The sequence below is a fragment of the Mus pahari genome, chromosome 17 (assembly GCF_900095145.1).
Source record: "Mus pahari chromosome 17, PAHARI_EIJ_v1.1, whole genome shotgun sequence".
NCBI lineage: Eukaryota > Metazoa > Chordata > Mammalia > Rodentia > Muridae > Mus > Mus pahari.
Genome location: NC_034606.1, coordinates 61,208,510 through 61,228,973, shown reverse-complemented (window position 1 = coordinate 61,228,973; position 20,464 = coordinate 61,208,510). Strand labels below are relative to the sequence as shown.

The 20,464-nt window shown below is 46.3% G+C and overlaps 1 protein-coding gene across 4 annotated transcripts in view; it reads left to right on the top strand.

The window, feature by feature from the left end:
• Slc38a1 (solute carrier family 38 member 1) overlaps positions 1-9,766 on the top strand; it is a 72,610-nt gene extending 62,844 nt beyond the window's left edge. For all 4 annotated transcript variants that reach the window (XM_021216812.2, XM_029548035.1, XM_029548037.1 and 1 more), the window contains exons 13-16: positions 1,994-2,112; positions 2,580-2,721; positions 2,817-2,914; positions 4,559-9,766. In XM_021216812.2, the coding sequence (XP_021072471.1) occupies positions 1,994-2,112; positions 2,580-2,721; positions 2,817-2,914; positions 4,559-4,660 (461 nt within the window). In that variant the 3' untranslated portion in view covers positions 4,661-9,766. The remainder of the gene's footprint in view (positions 1-1,993; positions 2,113-2,579; positions 2,722-2,816; positions 2,915-4,558) is intronic.
• Positions 9,767-20,464: the final 10,698 nt, after the last annotated feature.

The following is a 20,464-nucleotide window of genomic DNA, read 5'->3' as shown; positions in this document are numbered from 1 at the left end:
CCCCCCCCGCCACGGAGCTTTGTTCTTCAGAGAAATTGCATTTTAGAAGCATGCCATCTTAGGGAAATTTAAAACGACATCGGAGAAGGCTTTTCCTACTTGACACTGCAAACTGGGTCAGACTCCATTAATAGAAGAGAGAGAGAGTGAGACACACTGAAAGTGAGAAAGAGCGGAGCCCACACTCATGACAATCAACGTTAATTAAAAATAAAGCACCTAATTGTTCGCCGGAACTCGGTGCCCTGCAGGGAAGCGAAGCGATGACATAGAGAAGAAGCGAAAGTTGAGAGAGAAAGCGCTTCCCGTTCCTGCCGCAGGCCCTGTCAGGACGGCCTCTGGCCTTCCCTGCCAGGGGCTTGCTTCTCACCCCTGGCCCTACAGTTTTGAGAGCTGTTTAAATAGATTCTACTATCCTTTCTACTGAATGCTTCTTTAGGGCTCGCCCCTCACCATAGAGTAATCTAAAATTTAAACAGATTGACAGGTTCATTTAGCCTGCGGGAAGGTCATTGATTTCATACGCATCTGGGACAGCACAAATGAGTTGGTAACCATCACCTTTCCTGTTTTTATAAAAACACCGTTCTGGGGTTTCCTGTATCGCAGGGCTGGATGGGGAGGGTAGAAGAGAGAGCTAGCCTCTGCGGCCCGAGTGACTTTGCATCTGTGGCCTGAGTGACTTTGTTCAAGTTTATGAGTCCATTTTTTTCAACGGTAGCAGGACCCAGGTTCCGTTTATATGGTTAGAGGGGGAAATCCCAGCTATTTATAGGTGGCTAATGCATTTTGAGTAAAGAAAAATTCGATCTAATGAGATTTTTTTTTTTTTTAACTATAGCCTCCAGTCCTTTTTCGGAAGCCAATGGCACCATGATGGGGGGCAGTGGGTGGGGGGCAGGGGCGGTGGTCACAATCTAAATTTCTTGCCCACAACCTTGAGACTGGCAGTGAGAAGCTCTGGAGGAGAGTTGTGAGGGGTGGGTAGTGGCTCCTCGAGAGTAAGCATTCTCACTCCCTCCTTAGGCTTCCCTCCCTGTATCCACTGCCTTTGAAATGACACATTGTATAGTTGTGAGTTGAGGAAAATGGAAGTCCGTTCAGATACTAATGTATCTGTGGGAGAACTGGACCCAAGGGAAGAGTTTCTGATGGGGGCCGAGCTAGCCTGCCTGCTGCTTGACCCCGGAAGTAGACTTAGAAGGAGGAGCAGGAAGTAGAGTTAGAAGAAGGAGCAGGTTGGAAGGAAAGAGGGTTCTGTGACCCAAGGTTCCCTCAGGGAGTCTGACTTTATTTGGTATGAGCTTCCAGTGTGAAAAGGCAGATAGCAAGGGCTTCATGCTCCCCTATACATCTTCGTTTATACAAACGAAGCTTCCCACTGTAGACAGCTTCTTCTGTTGGGAACTTCAAATCCCATTTAGCTCATAGCACATGGCTCCTGTGGACACTTCTTTGAATGTACAGATTGTTCAAAACCTTCAAAACCGTGCCTTCTGTCTTAGGGTTTCTATTGTTTCAACAAAACATCATGACCAAAAGCAAGTTGGGCAGGAAATGGTTCGTTTATGCAGCTTACGCTTCCACATTGCAGTTCATCACCAAAGGAAGTCAGGACAGGAACTCAAAAAGGGAAGAACCTGGAGGCGGGAGCTGATGCAGAGGCCATGGAGGGTGCTGCTTACTGGCTTGCTCCTCATGGCTTGCTCAGCTTGCGTTCTTATAGAACCCAAGGCCACCAACCCAGGGAGACAGTACTACCTGCCCTCCCCCAATGAACACTAATTGAGAAAATGCCTTAGAGCTGGATCTCATGGAGGTATTTCCTCAACTGAGGCTCCTTCCTCTCTGATGACTCTAGTTTGTGTCAAGGTGACACCAAACCAGCCAGCACACCTTCCTGGCTGTTACAGAGTCTTGCTTATTTAGGTGAATGGTCGTTGAGCAATTTGAGGGTCTCCTTTAAAACCCCACTGACTCCCTCTCATTTCAGAAAAGGTGCAGTCAGACCTCCTTCACAAGTACCAGAGCACAGGTGACATTCTCATCCTGACCGTGCGGCTGGCTGTCATCGTGGCCGTTATCCTCACAGTGCCTGTGCTGTTTTTCACAGTAAGTAAAGGAAACTTCTAGTCATAGGGGAAACACCGGACTTTGGATGTTCTCTCTGAGTTCAGGATCCTGTTCAGAGAAAGCCTGCCACAGGTAGCTTTTCTGGTCATCAACACTTGTCTCAGCCCCAGCCTCTACGCTCTTAGACAGCAAGTGGGATCCTTGAGTTAGTGTGGCTTCTAGAGACAGGGTCTGCATTCTGATCTTCCACTGTTCTGTTTTTACAAGACTACTCAGTCCTATCTTACCATAGAGACCACTCCAGTGGAAATTACCGAACCCAAAGGGAAACTTGCTATCTCATATATGAGGATCTTAAGGCTCGGGGTCAAGGCCCCATAACCTCAAACTAGTAAGGGATTGCCGAGCATTGAGAAGATACTTGAGGAATTCCATGCGCCAACAAGTGGTCTTCTTCTGAGGGTGGAGGTCAGCCTGCCCGTCTGGAATCTCTGCTTTTGCTGCAGGTTCGATCATCGTTATTTGAGCTGGCCAAGAAGACAAAGTTCCATCTGTGCCGCCATGTCTTGGTGACCATCATACTCCTGGTGATTATCAACTTGTTGGTGATCTTCATTCCCTCCATGAAGGATATTTTTGGAGTCGTAGGTATGGCTTGTACGATCCTTTTACAGCATCCAGAAGCTCTTTGTGGTTCGCACTCTCCAATAACGGCCCTGAACAACTGTTTTCTTAATTTACAGGAGTCACGTCTGCTAATATGCTCATTTTCATTCTTCCTTCGTCCCTTTATTTGAAAATCACAAACCAGGACGGAGATAAAGGCACTCAGAGAATTTGGGTATGTCTCTTGCCAGACCACTCTTAATTTTTTCTGATTAGTTCCCCATCTAAACTTGCAAGTAAACCATCTCCCCTTGGGAAACCCACAGCTTCAGATCAGAACCCTTCCCATCCCTCCCAGTAGCTTTTCCAGTGTTCTCACCCAGGGCATGGCTAGGAGAGTGGATGTTTATACTCCAGTCTCTGTAGAACAGTGCCTTGCCTTTAGCAAGATAGGAAGTGATTGCTCACCATCTCACAACCCAGGACACAGGCAGTGTATTTTTTATGATTTGAAACAAGCAGATGTGGTTCAGAACCACCTTTGTATATTGGGATTGTTTGTGGATCCGCTGTAGTTCACGGGCATCTTGTCTTGCTTGGACAGTGAGGGAATTGGGATAAAGTGGCTTGGTCTGGTCTGGAGAACCATTTTGTTTGGCTGAGGAGAAGGCTTCTCAGCTGCCTCCCAGAGAGCGTAGGCACTGCAGTCACATGACACACGTGCCACCTTAGTCTCTGGACCCAGAGCAGAGGAGCAGGCAGGACAGATGGTTCGCTGTGCACTTGGGAGAGGGATCATCAATGCTGGTAGAACCTTAGTTCCCCAAGAGAATCATCCTTAAAGCCATGAGAAACAGGTCCCAGGGCAGGACATTCCCCAACTACTACCGAAGCTGCAACTAGTGGAGGTCTATTGCCCACGACTTCTGTAGACTTATCCAGCCCCTCCCATAATAAAACTGAGTCTCCCGAAGAGCACTAGACAGGCGCTCTTGTCGACCAGGGACTGTGGCGTGTTAGACCAACTAGCCACACCATTGACCACTGTTTCCTTAGCTCTCGCTCCCTTCCAGTTTCCAGTTAAGCCCCTGGCTCTCATGAACCCCCAGCCCCAGCTCACAAAGTTTATGGGAAACGTATTCAAGTTGAAGTGGGTGTGCACACTAATGTCCCCCAGGCGCTGGACTGCCAGATCCACGTGTGGCCCTCATCGGCCTTTCTTTCCAATGACTTAGTTTTGCCCTGCTGCCAATACCCTGAGATCAGATCAGCATATACCTCACTTCTACAAGCAGAGATGTTGGTTTCTTGGTGATGATGTGGATTGATAGGTAATGGCTAACAAAACGAGCTGGCTAGGTTTCCCAAAGCTTTTGTGAGTTTCTGGTTTTTGGGTTTTTTTTTTTTTTTTTGGTTTTGGTTTTCTTTTTTGAGACAGGGTCTTTCTTACTCTGTAACTCTACCCATGACTGACTTGGAACCCCATATAGACCAGGCTGGTCTGGAACTCACAGGGATCTGCCTGCCTTCGCCTGCCAAATGCCAATATTAAAGGCACGCACTACCACATCCAGCTTATTAGGTTGTGACCTTTGTAGAGGAGCTCCTAAGGAGACCCAGTCATTTGTGGCATGCAGACCACCTGAGGTGACCCAGAAGTCAAGAGCAGAAGGTAAAGAACCAGAGCTGCTTGCTGTTTGCCCATTGTGCAGGATGACATGCACCCAGTTTTAGAAGAGAGTCTTGAAAGTTCAGCCACGGTCACAACGAACTCCAAATACCAAGCGATACTATGGAGGAGGGTGGAGGGTTCTACTCTACCCCGGTGCGCGGGGAAAGGTCTGCCGTGTTGGAAATAACCCGTGTCTCCTTGCTGCAGGCGGCCCTTTTCTTGGGTCTGGGGGTGTTGTTCTCCTTGATCAGCATCCCTCTGGTCATCTACGACTGGGCTTGCTCCACCGGCAACGACGAAGGTCACTGAAGCCAGCAGCCACACCCAGCATCCACCCACACCCATCCAGCCCCCATCAGCAGCCCTCCGCCACTTCTTTTGCAAGTTTACAGAAACAGAAATGCACAGGGTTCCTCTCGAGTTGCCACACAGAGACTCGCTGCTTCTAGAAGGACCCGCGTCCTCTCGGGACCTACGCTTTGGGACCGTGGATTTCCGCTTCTCCAGATTTCGTGCCGCCATCTTGTCCAGCCCTTCCCACAGTTCTCCTCCCTTCTCCTCACTGTTGTGGCTTCTCTGTCTCTGTCCCTCTCCCTCTCCCTCTCCCTCTCCCTCTCCCTCTCCCCTTCTCTCCCTCTTTCTCTCAGAACTTTGGAAACACAATCAGCAGTTGTCTTCACTTGTTAGATATCCAGCTCCTGAAATCGTTTTCCTAACCTGACGCTCCGCTCACGCTGTCTGTATCTTTTTAGAAGAAGAGAAATTAATCTTGAATTGTATATATTTATTTTGCTTTACAGAAAAAAAAATAAGGTTTCAGGAAAAAAAAAAGGTTTCATAAATAATTTGCCTATTTTGGTTAACATAGCACACAGGGATAATCCTTTTGAAAGACAGGTTGCGTGCCATGGCTGCATCTGAGCATGCCCAATATTTGAGGCAGCTCTGATCACCCGACGTGGACTGTCCGAGGGCTGCTGGTACTCCATCCTGCTCCCACATGGAGCGATTCCCTGGGAGGCTTGGGCACGGCGCCTCTGTATATATATTAATTATATATTAAAACACTCCGAAGATCTCAGGAACGAAGCTTTGTTTTCCCCTTGGCATCTGGCATCACAGTTACTCTAGGCTGAGTCACCTGCCTGGGGTCCCTTGGTTCCCATGATGACAAATGAGACTGCCCAAATGCCTAAGGATGTACTCCTTAGCCGGACCACCTTCAGCCCACACCCCTATTGTTGAAGGGGGAAATGATTTGCTAGTTTATAAGCCCGGCAGCATCGAGTCATGTCCACCAGCTTTCTGTAACAGAGATGAACATGGACCTAAGTATGGTCTGGGATAGGTCAGCCTGTTTTATACTGGGTACTTTACTTTAATGGAGTCTTTGAAAGACTTGTTTTATATCTATAAATCTAGGTTACTACAAATAGGAGATTTTTGTACCTTAAATAAGCCTCATTTCTAGTCTCCATTAACTCTCCATCCAGTCCTGAAAGTAAGTCTCTCCTGGGAGAGGCTTAGTGGAGGACGATTGAAGTCGCTGTGTGTTCCCTTTTGTCCCATTATGCCTGTCCCATGTGCCCCAGGCAAGAGGGCGAAGTTGCCCGACCTCTCCCCAGCCCCTCCTAAGGGGAGCAGAGGGGAAACTTCAAGGAGACTGAAAACTGTTTCAGAGATGGCAGCTCATCACGCCCTACTGATGGGGATACCTGTGGCTGCCCATAGCTAAGCTACAGTCGGTGAGGCGCACACACACACGGTGGCCACTCTCTGCAAATGGCCCGAATTGCAGCCAGTTATATCCTGGTTGAAAGCCTCAGATCCAAATATGTACTGAGCACAGATTTCTCATCTGGGGGTGAGTAGAAGCTGACAGAGGAGGCCCAAACATTTAGCTATAGACGCTATTCCTCCTGTCTTGACATCCCCAGAGGTTTTCAGGAATCTCACAAGAGTCACGCAGAGATGTCCCTTGCCACACTGAAGTCCCGCGGACAGGGTAGGCATCAGAGCGCCTGCCACCATGATCCTGGGGAAGAAGGAAAATCCATTTCCTGCATTGCTTCATTTGTTCTCATACTGCTCCAGAATTCTGTCCTCCTCATTCAGGCAGCTGACCACGAGTCCTAGACAGGAAAAGGTAAAACCCACAACTGCCTCTACCCTTTGCCCGAACGCCTTCCATGTCACGGGAAATGACAGACGATTCGGCCAACCTTTGTAGCTCTGTTTGCACTGTTTAAAAAAAGAAATACATCAGTTCAGTTTGCAAGCTGCACCCCCCCCCACCCGCTGGTTTCCCCCTTAATCTGTAACAGTTCAGTTTTACATTTGCAAAGTGAATCCAAAAACGCACTAACTCTGGGATGTGTTGTGATTTTTTTGTTTGTTTGTTTTTTTGGACCTCTGGATTTTGTGTTGGTAAAACTAATGTATCATTTACAGTATATTTATTTGCAGGAAGCACATTGTTGTTGATCTCTGTGATATGTGGGTTGTTTGTTTTTTTTTTTAAACCTCTTGTATGTGTACCTGAGTTTGTTTGAATATAAGGGATCTTACTGTCATTTGTTAGGTGCCACCGAGTAATTCCATAGTTTCTGTGGTATTCACTGTAGAGTGGACTGTTCTTGCTCTCATTCAGAATAATGAACTGGCAGCCAAAACATTACCTGTATCACAGATGTTAAGTAGCATTCAACCGCACAGTCAAATGTAACAGATCCTTTTCTGCTAAATTAGTAGACTCAAGCATAGTAGGCCTTCGCCAAGGGAAACCGAGTTTTCCTTCAGCACACGGGCTCTCCGCACTGTTGACCCAGGGCCAGTTTCATACTTTGGGTTTAGAACTGTTCTCTGGTTCTTGTAACACAGAATACTGTAGATTCCTAGATTAGTGTTGTTTGTTTAGAAGTAGAGTTTTCAGAGCGTGTGCGGGTAGGAAAGCCTACTCTTTTAGGCCTGGTCACAGGGAGAACATATTCCAAAGCTCTAACCTGGAATGGATTTTTCTTCATTGGATTAGATGTGGCAGTTAGGCCCCCAGGCAGCTGGAAAAGAATGTGGAGCTGTAATGGAGTGACAGGACTTCGGAAGAGCCAAGTTCCCAGATAGACTGGAGGTGGGGTGTGTTGGAATCACTAGGCCCCCACTGCTTGTTGTGGAATCTGGACTGTTCCTCTCTGCCACAGATCACCTGCTGGACAGTGGGGTCAGGGCTCCACCACAATGGCCTGTAGCAAGTCACCCCCCCCCAAGATTAGAGGGGCTAAGTTCAAAACCGTGAGTGTAGGATGGTGATCAAAGAAGAGGGGTTCTTAGGGTTCCCCTCCTTGCCTGCAGTTTTAACTTCATAGCTCTCCCAGGTACCAGCTTTGGGGCCAGCACACGGCACTCTCATTGTCTCAAACTGCACCCTCAAGATAGCAGCATGAACCTCATCTGCAGACTCACCAGCAAATTGTCAGCCCCCCTGACTCAGTGGATAAAGCGAGCTGTCCTCTGTAAGTCTCAGGTCTAGCCTCCAGGTGAGACGGTGATATCAAGCTTGGAGACCACTCTAAGCTCTCTCCACCAGCAAAAGGTGATCGGTTCCCGGGGTGAGGAATGAGAGCCAGGTAGGGTAGAAAAGGACCCCAGCCAGTGTCTGCAGGTTCAGGAAAGGGGGGGCACCGTGTGCAGCCCCTGCTATCTGTGTTCTTTCCTGCTGCAAATGCAGTGCAGGGGTATGAGTGGATCTTGGGGTGCTCGCACTTTAGGGAACCCAGCTTGAGGCACTAGTCTATTTTCTTACAGCTGTGAAGATTCCAATTGAGGCTTTCAGAAAATGTAGGTAATTTTTTTAAAAAATGCCTTTTGTAAATGCAGCTCTAAGGGCACTGAAGAGTTTTCAGGGGACCGTGTCCAAGGTGGGCTAGAGTTCAGTCCCAGCGCTGCAAAATGGAAAATATTGATATTCGGAGTGTTCTAGTCCCGGGTCTGCACTGCTGAGGGAGCTGCAAGGGGAACAGAGCCTGGACTGTCTCGGAGCAGGTTAGTTGGCCTAGGGCAGAGGGGGAGGTGTGGTCATCTGTGTGGTTTATACTTGAGAGCAGAGCCTCCGTTAGTCGGATTAGAATGGGCGAGGCTTTGAGAATGGTACTGCCTGTTCAAGGGAGCATCCAGGCACTCTTACTTTGCAATGTTACAATGTTTCTCTCTCAAGACTGCAGGTCTGAGACTCCTGAAACAGAAGTCCGCTAAAACGCAGTGAATTGCTGGTTTAAAAGACGTAGGGCTTCAAGTGAGGATGTGGTTAATGACTGAAAGCAATGCTAAGTCTGAAGGGGTGGGTCCCTGGGGAACAATGCTGATTTCCATTGGATGCAGGTGCCTTTGGGCTTTCCCGAGGAAGAAGCGCAAAGCACTGGGCCTACCTGTACACAGGCGTGAAGAATCTATGCAGCTGAGACTCACTTTAGGAATCCTTCCTTTGTATGTAAATATGTTGTAAATACATAGGAGGCTGTATATTTTTGCAGGTGTTGATCCACACAGAAATAGAGGTCACTAGTATTCTGCATATAAGAAATACATGTTCTCAGATATGTTAGTGGTTTGTTTGGGAGGTAGAATTTTACCTTCTTTCCCATAGTTCTGTCAGTGTAAATCTGGAGCCAAAAACCTTAATTGTTTGGGGGGAAAAAAGAGAAATGTCTGGGGAAAATACTCTTGATTTCTCGATTTCTTATGCTGGTATTACTATCTGTTGTCTAGATGCTAAAGATAAAGATGATTTAGGAGAAAAAAATCATTGTCATATAGAAACAGACATGCCCAAAATGAGAATTTTTTCTCTGCATTATGTTTTTTCACAGTTGATGCTATTGCATAGAATTTGTGAAAACAGAAGTTAGGGAGGGGTTGGTTTCGGTTTTTTTTTTTCCAAAGTGGAATTGCTGTTTCCCAAACTTTGGGATCCTTGAGGGGAGAACTGAACATTAATATGAGCACGGATTTGAAGGAGAACGTCTGTTATTTTTAAGCTTTTGAAGGTCTTGCATGTCTGCCTTTTAGTGTTGATGCCAACCTAGACTGTTTCGTCTGTTTCCCCCCTCCCCCACACACTTGAATTGTACTCGTCGGTACGCAGTGCAGTCTCTAGAGACCAGTGTGTCTTAGATCCCCATCTGACTCAGTACATGTAGCACACCACTATTTTACTAATGTAAAAACCTTGTAAGTGATTTCGGGTGGGCATCCAAAGTGAACCACAGGTAACAAAACCTGCCCGTTCACTGTCTGTCACATAAAGTTGGGTATTTTTTTTCCTTCGGGTGTGGTATAAATAAAAAAAAAAAATGTAAGAAGTTATGTTCTATAAATGCAGTGTTAACATAGTTTTCAAACATTAAAATGTGAATTAAAGTACTTCCGAGTCTCGTATGATTCTCCAGGAAGCAGTACTAAAAGGCTCCTTATACTATTAAGAGTGGCCGGGGAGGGCTGGAGAGATGGCTCAGCAGTTAAGAGCACTGACCTTCCAGAGGTCCTGAGTTAGATTCCCAGCAATCACATGGTGGCTCACAACCATCTATAATGGGGTCCCATGCACTCTTTTGGTGTGTGTCTGAAGACAGTGTACTCATAAAATAAATCTAAAAAAAAAAAAAAAAGTGATTCTAGTTCATGGAAGTTTATCTTCAAGAAACCAGACTTTAGCTGAGCCTGGAGGTACATGCGTGTCATCCAGCATCATGGGAGGCTGAGACAAGAGAATGCAAAGTGGGCTAGCCTGAACTACACAGCAATATCCTGTCTAGATTATTTTGTTTGTCTTTAACATTATCATTTGATCTGGAATACATTTGTCCATTCCTCAGAATCACAGTAGGTTGTACACAGTGTCTCCAACCCCTGCCCTGTCGCAGTAGGACACATTGTAGCAACCAGAGAATATGGGATCCTTCTGACACTTGTGTTTCTTGAAGAACCTTTGAGGAGAAATCTCCCGGCCTTTGAGCTTTGCCATTTCTTTTCATAACCTGCTCTTGATACTCTAAAGTTTTGGTGGACAGGCAAAGAGGCCAGAGTCAGAAGCACGAATTCTTTGTTTGATAGTTGCTGCAAGGATAACCTGGACTAGGTGTGTGGCTGGCCATGTCTCCCTAGCCTGCTGATAACAACAGCTCACCCTACAGAGCCACAATGGTACATGCAGATCTCTAGGCAGAAGGAGGAATATGGGTGTCCAAGCTGGGTGCCTGAACCTAGCTTCCTTGTCTCTTGTGTGTTTGTGTCTTTGGGATAGTGACTGCGGCTGTCCTGGAATTCACTTAGACCAGGCTGCCCTGGAACTCACAAAGATTTACCTGCCTCTGCCTCCTGAGTGCCGGGATTAATGGCCTGTGCCACCACATCCCATAAACATCTTAACTGGTCAAAGTCACAAGGGCAAAAGGTGTGAGTAATGAAAAGTTTCAATCCAAACAGGGAAAATTGTCCACACGGATAGACTGTGAGCCAATCTGGTAGCTCTGACTCCTGCCCACTGTCACTGTGTATGTGTGTTTGTGTGTGTGTGTGTGTGTGTGTGTGTGTCAAATTCTGTTGTCAGTAACATATCCTTGGGCTAGGGATGTTCTGTCCCACCCCTGGAGAATAAACTGGGCTTTGGAAATAAACCTTGGCCGTGTCTGCTGCACCCTGGAGAGGTTAATATGTTCCACTTGGATAGTCTGGAGAGGATGGATGGGGCCCAAATAGCTGGACCAAAAAAAAAAAAAAACAAAACCTCGGATTACTTTAAATTCTAGACTAATTCAAGTTGAATTGTAATATTCTTGCTAGATTTAATATAATATCAAGATGACCAAATTATCAATTCATCTTAAAGATACAAGCACTAAAACCAAATTGGTATTGACATAAAAACCATGGCCCCCATGGACAGCACAAACGGTACCAGAAAGGAGTTCTTTAGAACCTACGAGAAAGATAAGGTTTCTCCAATTCAAAGGGTGGGGAGAGGGGGGATGGCTTAGAGGAACACTATCCTAGATCATTATGACAACACATCTAAACAGACATAGGCACACACACACACAAAATACACGTGAACACGCTGTATACTTGAGACGTGATGTAAAATTATGTCTTGCTGCTTGCATTTATTTCTTTAAGACAGGGTCTCTGTAGCCCAGGCTGGCCTGTAATTCACTATGTAGACCAGGCAGGCCCCTAGCAGTCCTCTTACATCTGCCTCCCCCTCCCGAGGGCTGGGATCAGGTCACGAGCCGCCATTCCCAGCTTTAGCTCATTTAATAACTAAGGAACAGGGAGTTTAAAGATGATTTACAGGGTTGGACATGGTAGTACACGCAAGAGAATGAGGCAGGGGGAGGGACGTCTAGACTACATGGCGAGTTTGAGGCTAAGCCTGGGACTATGTAGTAAGAATTTGAAACATTAAATATTTACAAGGTTCTGGGTTCAATATTTTAGCACAAAGCCTCTGTGGGAGGCTCAAAGAAGAATTCAAGAGCAGACGCGAACGCAACTGGTGTAAGACTGCCCTTCTCAAGGAGGTCAAGGCTATTAATGTCTCAACCAGAATTCATTTCGTTATCTCTGGGCAATAAAACTTTGTCTCTCATCAGTTTGCTACAAGTTACAGGATTGTAAAACAGCTCAAAGACAAAAATATGTATATATATATAAAGGTAGGACACAAAACCAACTTGTAGGATATACAGAATAGCATCATCGAGAAGGGGCACACACTTTATTCTCTGAAGTCTTACCCAGAATTTTTTTTTTTTTTTTAAAAAAAAAAAAAACCTCTTTCAAAGTCAAAAGTCCTGACACAATCAAAGTCTCGTAGATTATTGGTGGTAATAAAATGGCTGTTCTCCGTATGCTTGGCCTGTGTGTCTGGGTAGGTGTGGTTTGACGTTAGGTGACCCTAAAGGCTCCCTCTGTAGTCTAGAGCTGTGCTGTGCTGAGTAGCCACTGGTGCAATAGAACATAGCTTTAAAAGTTGTTTTTTTGTTTTTGTTTTTGTTTTTTTGTTTTTGCTAGGAAAGCGAACCTAAGAAGCAGTCGCATTCGCCTGGACTGTGTATCTTAAGAGAGTTCCTTTCTACTTGACTGTCCCTATGGCCGATGGTCCCCATCTATGAGGAAGTGCCCTTTGTTAGCCTAAACAAGATTAGTACCCTGCCTTTGGAACTAGGGCGCAGGTTACAGGCCTGTAAGGTTGGCTCTAGGCCAGTTTTCTTGGGCGAGTTTTGCAGGCGTTAGCTCCTTACACTTGTTTGACATAACTGTCAAATGGCCAGCTGTCTCCAGCATGATCCTTCGAGGCAGGTCAGGGCTACATGGCCTTACCAGAGTAGAGGGACTTGGCCACGGTGTTCGGAGAAATCCGAGAAGTTTAATTCTGTTTTGTTGAGCAGACTCTACTGCACTGCCGTACACTGACAGCTTGAGAAGGAAGAGCCGTCCGTGGCTTCCTTATATAGCCACGACATGGGGCATTAAAATCCTGTCAGCTCAGGGAAGCTTTTCTTCTCAGGTCATCCTGCCCTCTGGGATTCTGTTCTGCTGAATCTTGGGTTGGCACTTGGTGTACATAAAACGGTTGCTCCTGGATTGAAAACAGTTCCGGGCATGCTTGCTGCTGCACCGGTGCAGCCTGTGGTATGTCTAGGGGAGGTCAGCTCAGAAGCCTGTGCCCAAGTGTCGGCTCTCGGAGTGTCAGTAGTCAGTAGTTTAAGGTCCTCTGCGCACCGTCCCTCTCTGTGAGATTCTGGGCAAGGCCATGCTGTGAAAATCCCATTATTATCCTGTGGTCTGTGACAGCCGTGGGCAAACTTGAGAGAGCAGAGGTCTGTTTTGTGAAGAGACTAGACCTGGGTGGCTACTTTTTTTTCTTTTTTTCTTTTCTTCTTCTTCTTCTTCTTCTTCTTCTTCTTTTTTTTTTTTTTTGTTTTTTTTTTTTTTTTTTTTTTTTTTTTTTTTCAAGATAGGGTTTCTCTGTGTAGCCCTGGCTGTCCTGGAACTCACAGTAGACCAAGCTGGCCTCGAACTCAGAGATCCACCTGCCTCTGCCTCCCAAGTGCTGGGATTAAAGGCATGCGCCACCACTGCCTGGCATGGCTATCATTTTATCCACCTGCCATAGGTCTTTTTAAAATAAACTTGCAGGGCTGTGTTATATTCCACTGGATAGGGTTTATTCAGCTTACACTTCCACATTGCTGCTCATCACCAAAGGAAGTCAGGACAGGAACCCACACAGGGCAGGAACCTGGAGGCAGGAGCTGATGCAGAGGCCATGGAGGAGTGCTGCTTACTGCTTTGCTTGCTCCTCTTGGCTTGCTCAGTTTGCATTCTTCTAGAACCCAGGACCACCAGCCCAGGGATGGCCCCACCCACCATGGTCCGGGCCCTCCCCCCTTGATCACTCATTAAGAACATACCTTACAGCTTGATCTCATGGAGGCATTTTCTCAACTGAGGCTCCTTTCTCTGTGCCGACTCTAGCTTGTGACACACAAAACCAGCTAGCATATCCCCTTAGCTGCCACTGACAGGGATCTTTGAAAGTCAGTGGCTATTGCTGTGCTGGTATATGTGGGGCATTGGGCTATGCACAGACAGACTGGTCTCCAGTCGAGACGCTGAACCCTGGGACCCAGTGGTCATAATTTACCTACATGAGATGGAACGAGTTCTCTCATGTCTTCTGGAACTCTGGCTCCTGTCTAAATTACTGCCCCCCCCCACAGCCCCCACAAGAGAAGCATGTCTAGAAGTCATGTAGGCAATGTCCCAAGCTTCTGACCTTCAGGCTAAACTCCTCCCCAGTTACCTAGCAACAGAAAAGATAGCAGCATACTTTAAGAGGGGCTGTTTGGCCCCTCCTTGCTCTCTCATTCTTTTGTTCTCTTACCTTTCACTTCTCTCACTACTCTCTCCTCTCCTCTCTCCCTCTTACTCTCTTTCTCTCTAGCCTTTCCCCCCTCCTCTCTTTCTTTCTACCTTCTCTCTTTCTCCCTGCCTTCTACAATAAAGCTCTAAAACCATAGACAGTCTCTGTTCATCAAGGCTGCGCCCACTCTTGCCGGTGTGGGAACCTCTCTTCCCTCTTCCCTCTCTCCCATAATCCTGGGGCTACAGGGTGTGGCCCCAGGGCTACAGGGTGTGGCTACAGAGCCCCCCCAGGTTGGGATGCCCCTTGTCTCCCCCCCCACCCCCGTGGAGTGGGTCAGAGTCTTGGATGCCCATCCGGGGCTGAGTGGAAAGCGTCTGGACCTGTCCAGAGCATAGGTGGAACTCTGCCGGAATGTGGGTCCTCCCTTCCCCCTCTTTGCCCTAGGCCATGTTTTAGTTCCCAAAGGTATACAATAGTGTCCTTGAAATGTCTACTTCTTGAGCCATGGATTCTTCTATCCTAATGATCCTTGGGACCATGGCCATTTCCCCCTCCCAATCACAAACCCCTACTCTGGACGTTCCTCATTGAGTAGTCACCTCAATGTCACTCTGTGACAGATTAGCCTTTATAAACCTCACATAGCAAAGCAAGTGTGTTGAAGAATGACTACATTGAAAATACCTTTGATGCAAACACAGCTACAGAGCACAGAAGGGTAACATGGCCATAAGAAAGACTAAAGGAGAAGCCAGGAGATGGCGGGAGTTGAGCCACGGGGAGGTGTGGATTAGGGATGAGGTAGGCTCTCTCTGTCTCCCCTCTTCTTGTTGCTGAAGTTGCCCAACACCTGCCTTCTCAAACACGGGGAAGACTTAGTCCTTCAGACACTGGGATGGTTTGTATGTGCTTGGCCCAGGGAGTGGCACTATTAGGAGGTGTGGCCTTATTGGAATAGGTGTGTCACTGTGGATGTGGGCTTAAGACCCTTACCCTAGCTGCCTGGAAGTCTTCCACTAGCAGCCTTCAGATGAAGATGTAGAACTCTCAGCTCCTCCTGTACCATGCCTGCCTGGATGCTACCATGCTCCCACCTTGATGATAATGGACTGAACCTCTGAACCTGTAAGCCAGCCCCAATTAAATGTTGTTTATAAGACTTGCCTTGGTCATGGCATCTGTTCAGAGCAGTAAAACCCTAACTAAGACAGACACTCAAACAAAAACCCCTGATTTTCTTTTGTCAGGAGGCATGATCGCAATATCCCGTGGGTGACGGGGTGGGGGGTGGGGGAGCCTGCCTCCAGAGAAACCTCCATTGTAATACTACCCCTCAGCTGGATCAATTCTGCAAAACAGAGAGAAATGGTCCTAGGTTCCCTTGGTTCAACTTTTTTTGTTAGGAAAAGTATCAGTTCAGGATGCCCAAGACCAAGTTCTCCACACAAAGGAGATTTATTTACCTCAGAGGGACAAAGGACAAGGAGAAGGGACAAAGGCAGGAGATAGAGAATGAGGAAGAAGGGGGAGGGAAAAGAGAGAAGGGACAGAACTGTTTGTTCTGGAGCGAGACAAAGGACAGCCTCTGGATAGAGAGAAGACAGATGTGGCCCATAGGAAAATGGCAGTTTATAAAGGCGAAAGGGAAACACAGTGTTAGGACGAGGTGTTTAATTTTGATTGGACATGTAAATTAAGTGAGCCAAAGGGAGCTTTTTAAAAAATGATTTATGTATTTATTTATTTATTTTATGTATATAATTGCTCTCTTCAGACACACACACCAGAAGAGGGCATCAGACCCCATTGCAGATGGTTGGGAGCCACCATGTGGTTGTTGGGATTTGAACTCAGAACCTCTGGAAGAGCAGTCAGTGCTCTTGACTACTGAGCAAGCTTTTGATTGCTGGACTTCAACACTTTGATAGCTGGACCTTGGTAGTCATCCTCAGGAGGAGGAAGTGGCTAAAAAAAGGAAACAGACCTCGTGGGTAGTTTTAGGGATATAATCTAATGGGTTTTTTTTTTTAGCAAGGCAGAGGGGATGGGGGAAGGGCAAGGCCCACTAGAGCCGTGCTGGCCATGCCCTCCACTCCCATCATGCTGACCACTCTCCTGCAGGCCAGAGTCCCTTCTTACCATCAAGACCAGCTAGAACTGGCCCACAATTGTTACCTAGATTCTGCTACTTTACAGTTGTCTGTGGTTTGGCTCCTCTACCGGGGGGTGGGGGGTGGAGTGGGGGGGGAGGGCTTATCTAACTCTACAACTCCACTGACTGAATCTGCTTTTCTAATCCTTCCTCCTCCAAACTCCCCCCCCCCCGTGAAGCAATCTCTGGCAGACTTTCCTCTCAAGGGATTTTGTTCCATGATCTTGAAACTAACTAGCTGATAACATATATCACCCATTAGCCCAGTTCCAGCATGTCCTCTCAGAACTTAAATGAGGAGATCTAGAAATAAGGACCGTGTAGACTTCCCCCACCCCCAACCCCATGCTGTCCTGAGGATGTAGTTCTTGTAACAATATAACCAGAGAGACACTTTCCCTAAGCACCAATAAGGATCCTGTCATTTATCCACTCCTGTGGTCACTAGTGTGGACTCTTGGATCCATCACATCAGGGTTGAGAAGTGGCAGTTCACACAGTGCTCCCACCTAAAGAAAATTATCAATCATATCTCCAGAAGCAGGTCCATGCACCTGTGTAGCAATGGAGGACCCCCAGCTGCTCTCTAGGAAATAGCCAACTAAGCTCTAGATGGACAGGAACCCTTTGACATCCACACTATCCCCTCACTGGCCTTTGCTCAATTGCTACTATATGGGACTTTTCTGGAAATGGTTATCCTGTTCTGGGCTATATTTAATGTTCAGACTCTCTGCTATGAAACTCAAAATGAAGAACTGTAGCAAAATTTAATGACCCTAACCCCTAGGCTAAGGATACATTCTGTCAATTGGGAAGCTGCTCCAACAACAGTATTCTGGCTGTAAGCAAATGACAGCTATCAGTGTATCAAAGCTGTCAACTACAGATGGTCTTTCAGATAGAGCACCAAATGCAATGCTAGCTTAAATTTTACCATAGCCGCTGAACCAGCCCCAAGAGCCTGTCTCATAGAAGTCCTCTCTCCTGAATCAACATCTCCTGAATACCACCCCCTTTATCACAAAAGGAGCCTTCCTCAACAGGAACTGGCATTGATCGCTAAGATGTGGGATGTGGGAGAGTTGGAATATAAGGAGAGAGAGAGAGAGAGAGAGAGAGAGAGAGAGAGAGAGAGAGAGAGAGAGAGAGAGAGAGATACACACAAAATGGCAGCTTCTTCTTTTCAGATATTGCAGGGAGTCCTTTGTTTTGTCAACTTGACCCAAGCTAGAGTTACCCGGAAAGAGGAACCTCAGTAGAGAAGTCCATAGGCCATCCTCTTGGTTAATGATTGATATGGGAAGTCCCTGCCCACTGTGGGTCATGCTGCCTCTAAGCAATGATCCTTTGATGTATAAGAATGCAAACTGAGCAAGCCATAGGGGAGAAAGGCAATAAGCAGTTCCCTCCATTGCCCCTGCTTCATTTCAGTTCCCGCCCTGACTTCCTTTCCTGTGGAATTCTGATAGGTTGGAAAGGCGTGAAGGAAAGATCTGCTCTCCATTCACAGCTTTCAAAGATGACTTCGATGCTCTGATAACGCCCGTATGCCTGGATCTTTCCCTTAGGGACTTGTTTATGGGCTTCACATCTGCCTGATGGCTAGTGTTCCTAGCAGTAGCCCACGACTTATGTCCTGGGAGATGTTTACTTAAGTGATATAGCAAGAATGTTCTGATGATGTTACAGGTAATCTTGATAACTAAAATCCTGTTTGGTTTTTATTTGTTTCCCTGATGTTTGTGTTTTACGTGTGTGTGTGTGTGTGTGTGTGTGTGTGTGTGTGTGTGTGTGTGTGTGTATGCAGTCCTTAATAAAGTCTGATGGATCTTCTTCCAAGGAATAATAATTTTTAAAAGAGCACTGCTCTGTAGGAAAGATGGTCTCTCTTGTTCTTCCAAAGTCCTTTCTCTAAATGGCAGTGTCATGACCAACCACGGAGAGTACACAGCACATTCTAACCACTATGTCTGTTCACCTGAGGCCTGGGATGAAGTTTCCAGACTGTTCTTAAGAACCGCATGTGGTTCCCCTCAGAGCTCTCGGAAAACTTCCTGACCACATGCTCTTCTGCAAACAATGCCTGTGGTAGAGGCAGCCACAGCAGCGCAGGGTGAGATGCGTGCGAACACACAATATCTGCCTGATATTATATATTTGATATTACCAGCCAGTAACTGACTCCAAGTAGTAAGTTAGCAAGTAATACCGGGCCACCCGCCTTACTCGGCTGCTGCTCGCAACACCACTGAGAGAAAAGGCCGGATTCTTTGTAACAGTTCTCCACCCTTACTGGAAACTGTGTGTCTGATTCCTTAGCTGTAACAAGCACACCCTGACCTCAGGTCTTTGTCTTGCTGTGGCCTCTGAGGTCAGATTCTTTCCGTAGTCACTAACAGGACTTATTCATAACAGTTGCCCTCACTGCCTTCAGGTATATTCTCAGATGTCACCTTATCACTAAGCCTACCCTTCATTGGTCCCTGTGTCCCTTACATGGCTTTGTTTTCCTTGCCCTCCACCCCCCACCCCCACCGTCTCCCTGGAAGTCCCTTCATTTGCTTCTGACTTGCCTATGGTCTTTCTGCCTCTATTTAGAGCACAGTCCGCTGGGAGCCTGGGGCTGCATCTACTTTGACCCCTGTTACACTGCAGTAACAGAAGCAGCTAAGGAAGCTCTGTTGAATGAATGGGTGGTCGTCAGTCATGGTAACTCCTCGTTGCTCCCCAAGATGAAGCAAGCTGACCTAGAACGGAACAGCAACGCCACCATGCCACAGTGCCTTCCCGCCGTGGCAACTCGCGGACTCAACTTTAAAAGAGTTTTGTCTTTTTTTTTTTTTTTTTTACAAGCATTTAAAATATTACAGGCTTCTCCTCACAACAAGTTGAACATCGCAGAGGCGTGCTAAAAAATGGGTGATAGGGCAAGCAAGATGACCCAGATGGTTAAGAAAGATGCTGGACCCACTGGGTCGAACTGACCTCTTCAAGTTGTCCTCTGACTTACACACACACACATCTAAAATGCAATTTTTTTTAAAAAAGGAAATGGTTAATAACCTTCTGTTTTGTAATGCCATCTCCTAAAGTTAACATCATTTGCCAGCTGCTTTGTAGAGCTACATCCAGGGCCGACTTGGTCTCCGATGCTGAACTGAGAGTTTGGGTTCACACACCAACTCTGAAGTCCATTCAGATTCAGACCTTTTTGGCCTGATCGCCTTAGGTCGGTCCCTTAGGATCACGATGCCCGGTTTTGCCTTTGTAAACTGTGAACAGTCTTAGCCACTTCCCTAGGAACTGGCCTGAGGTTGATTGATATAATAAACACACTAGTGACGTGGACTAATTCACACCGAGGTATAAGACTTTGGCTAATTTTTTTATTCCCCATTTGGCGATTTCTCTGAAGCAGTTTTTCAGGCTTAACTCTAACAACCCTCTGAACCTAGTGCTAAATAAGCCAGGGATATGATTTTAATTTCCTTTTACCTATAGACAGAGATATTTGTATAGAATTTACAAATATGCACATCACTACAAGAATACCCCTGAGCATAGGTCTTTGTAAATTAATAAGTCACAGGTGTGAATAGAAATACATTAACCTAAGTTATTTTCAATAATCAATACATTAATTATTGATCATCATCCTTCCACCCAAGCCATAGCAAGACTCCATATGTGTATGTATACATATGTATATATTCCTAGTATATATGTATATACTAAATGTACAAGACTCCATTTGTGTGTGTATATATGTGTATATATATATTCCTAATGTATATGTATATATTAAATGTACAAGACTCCATATATATCTTTTATTTTATAGCTTTCATAAAGGGTCCTATACCTTCCTTTTATAGCATATTCCTAGAAATTGTGTGGTTTTTGTCATAATTACAAACAATACTTTGACAACCAACAGGTTTCAGATTATTTCATTATGCCCGATAGAAGCAACCTGTTCCAGGCATTCCCATCACTTCCATGATCATGACATTCCTATTTCCTTTAAAGTTTATCA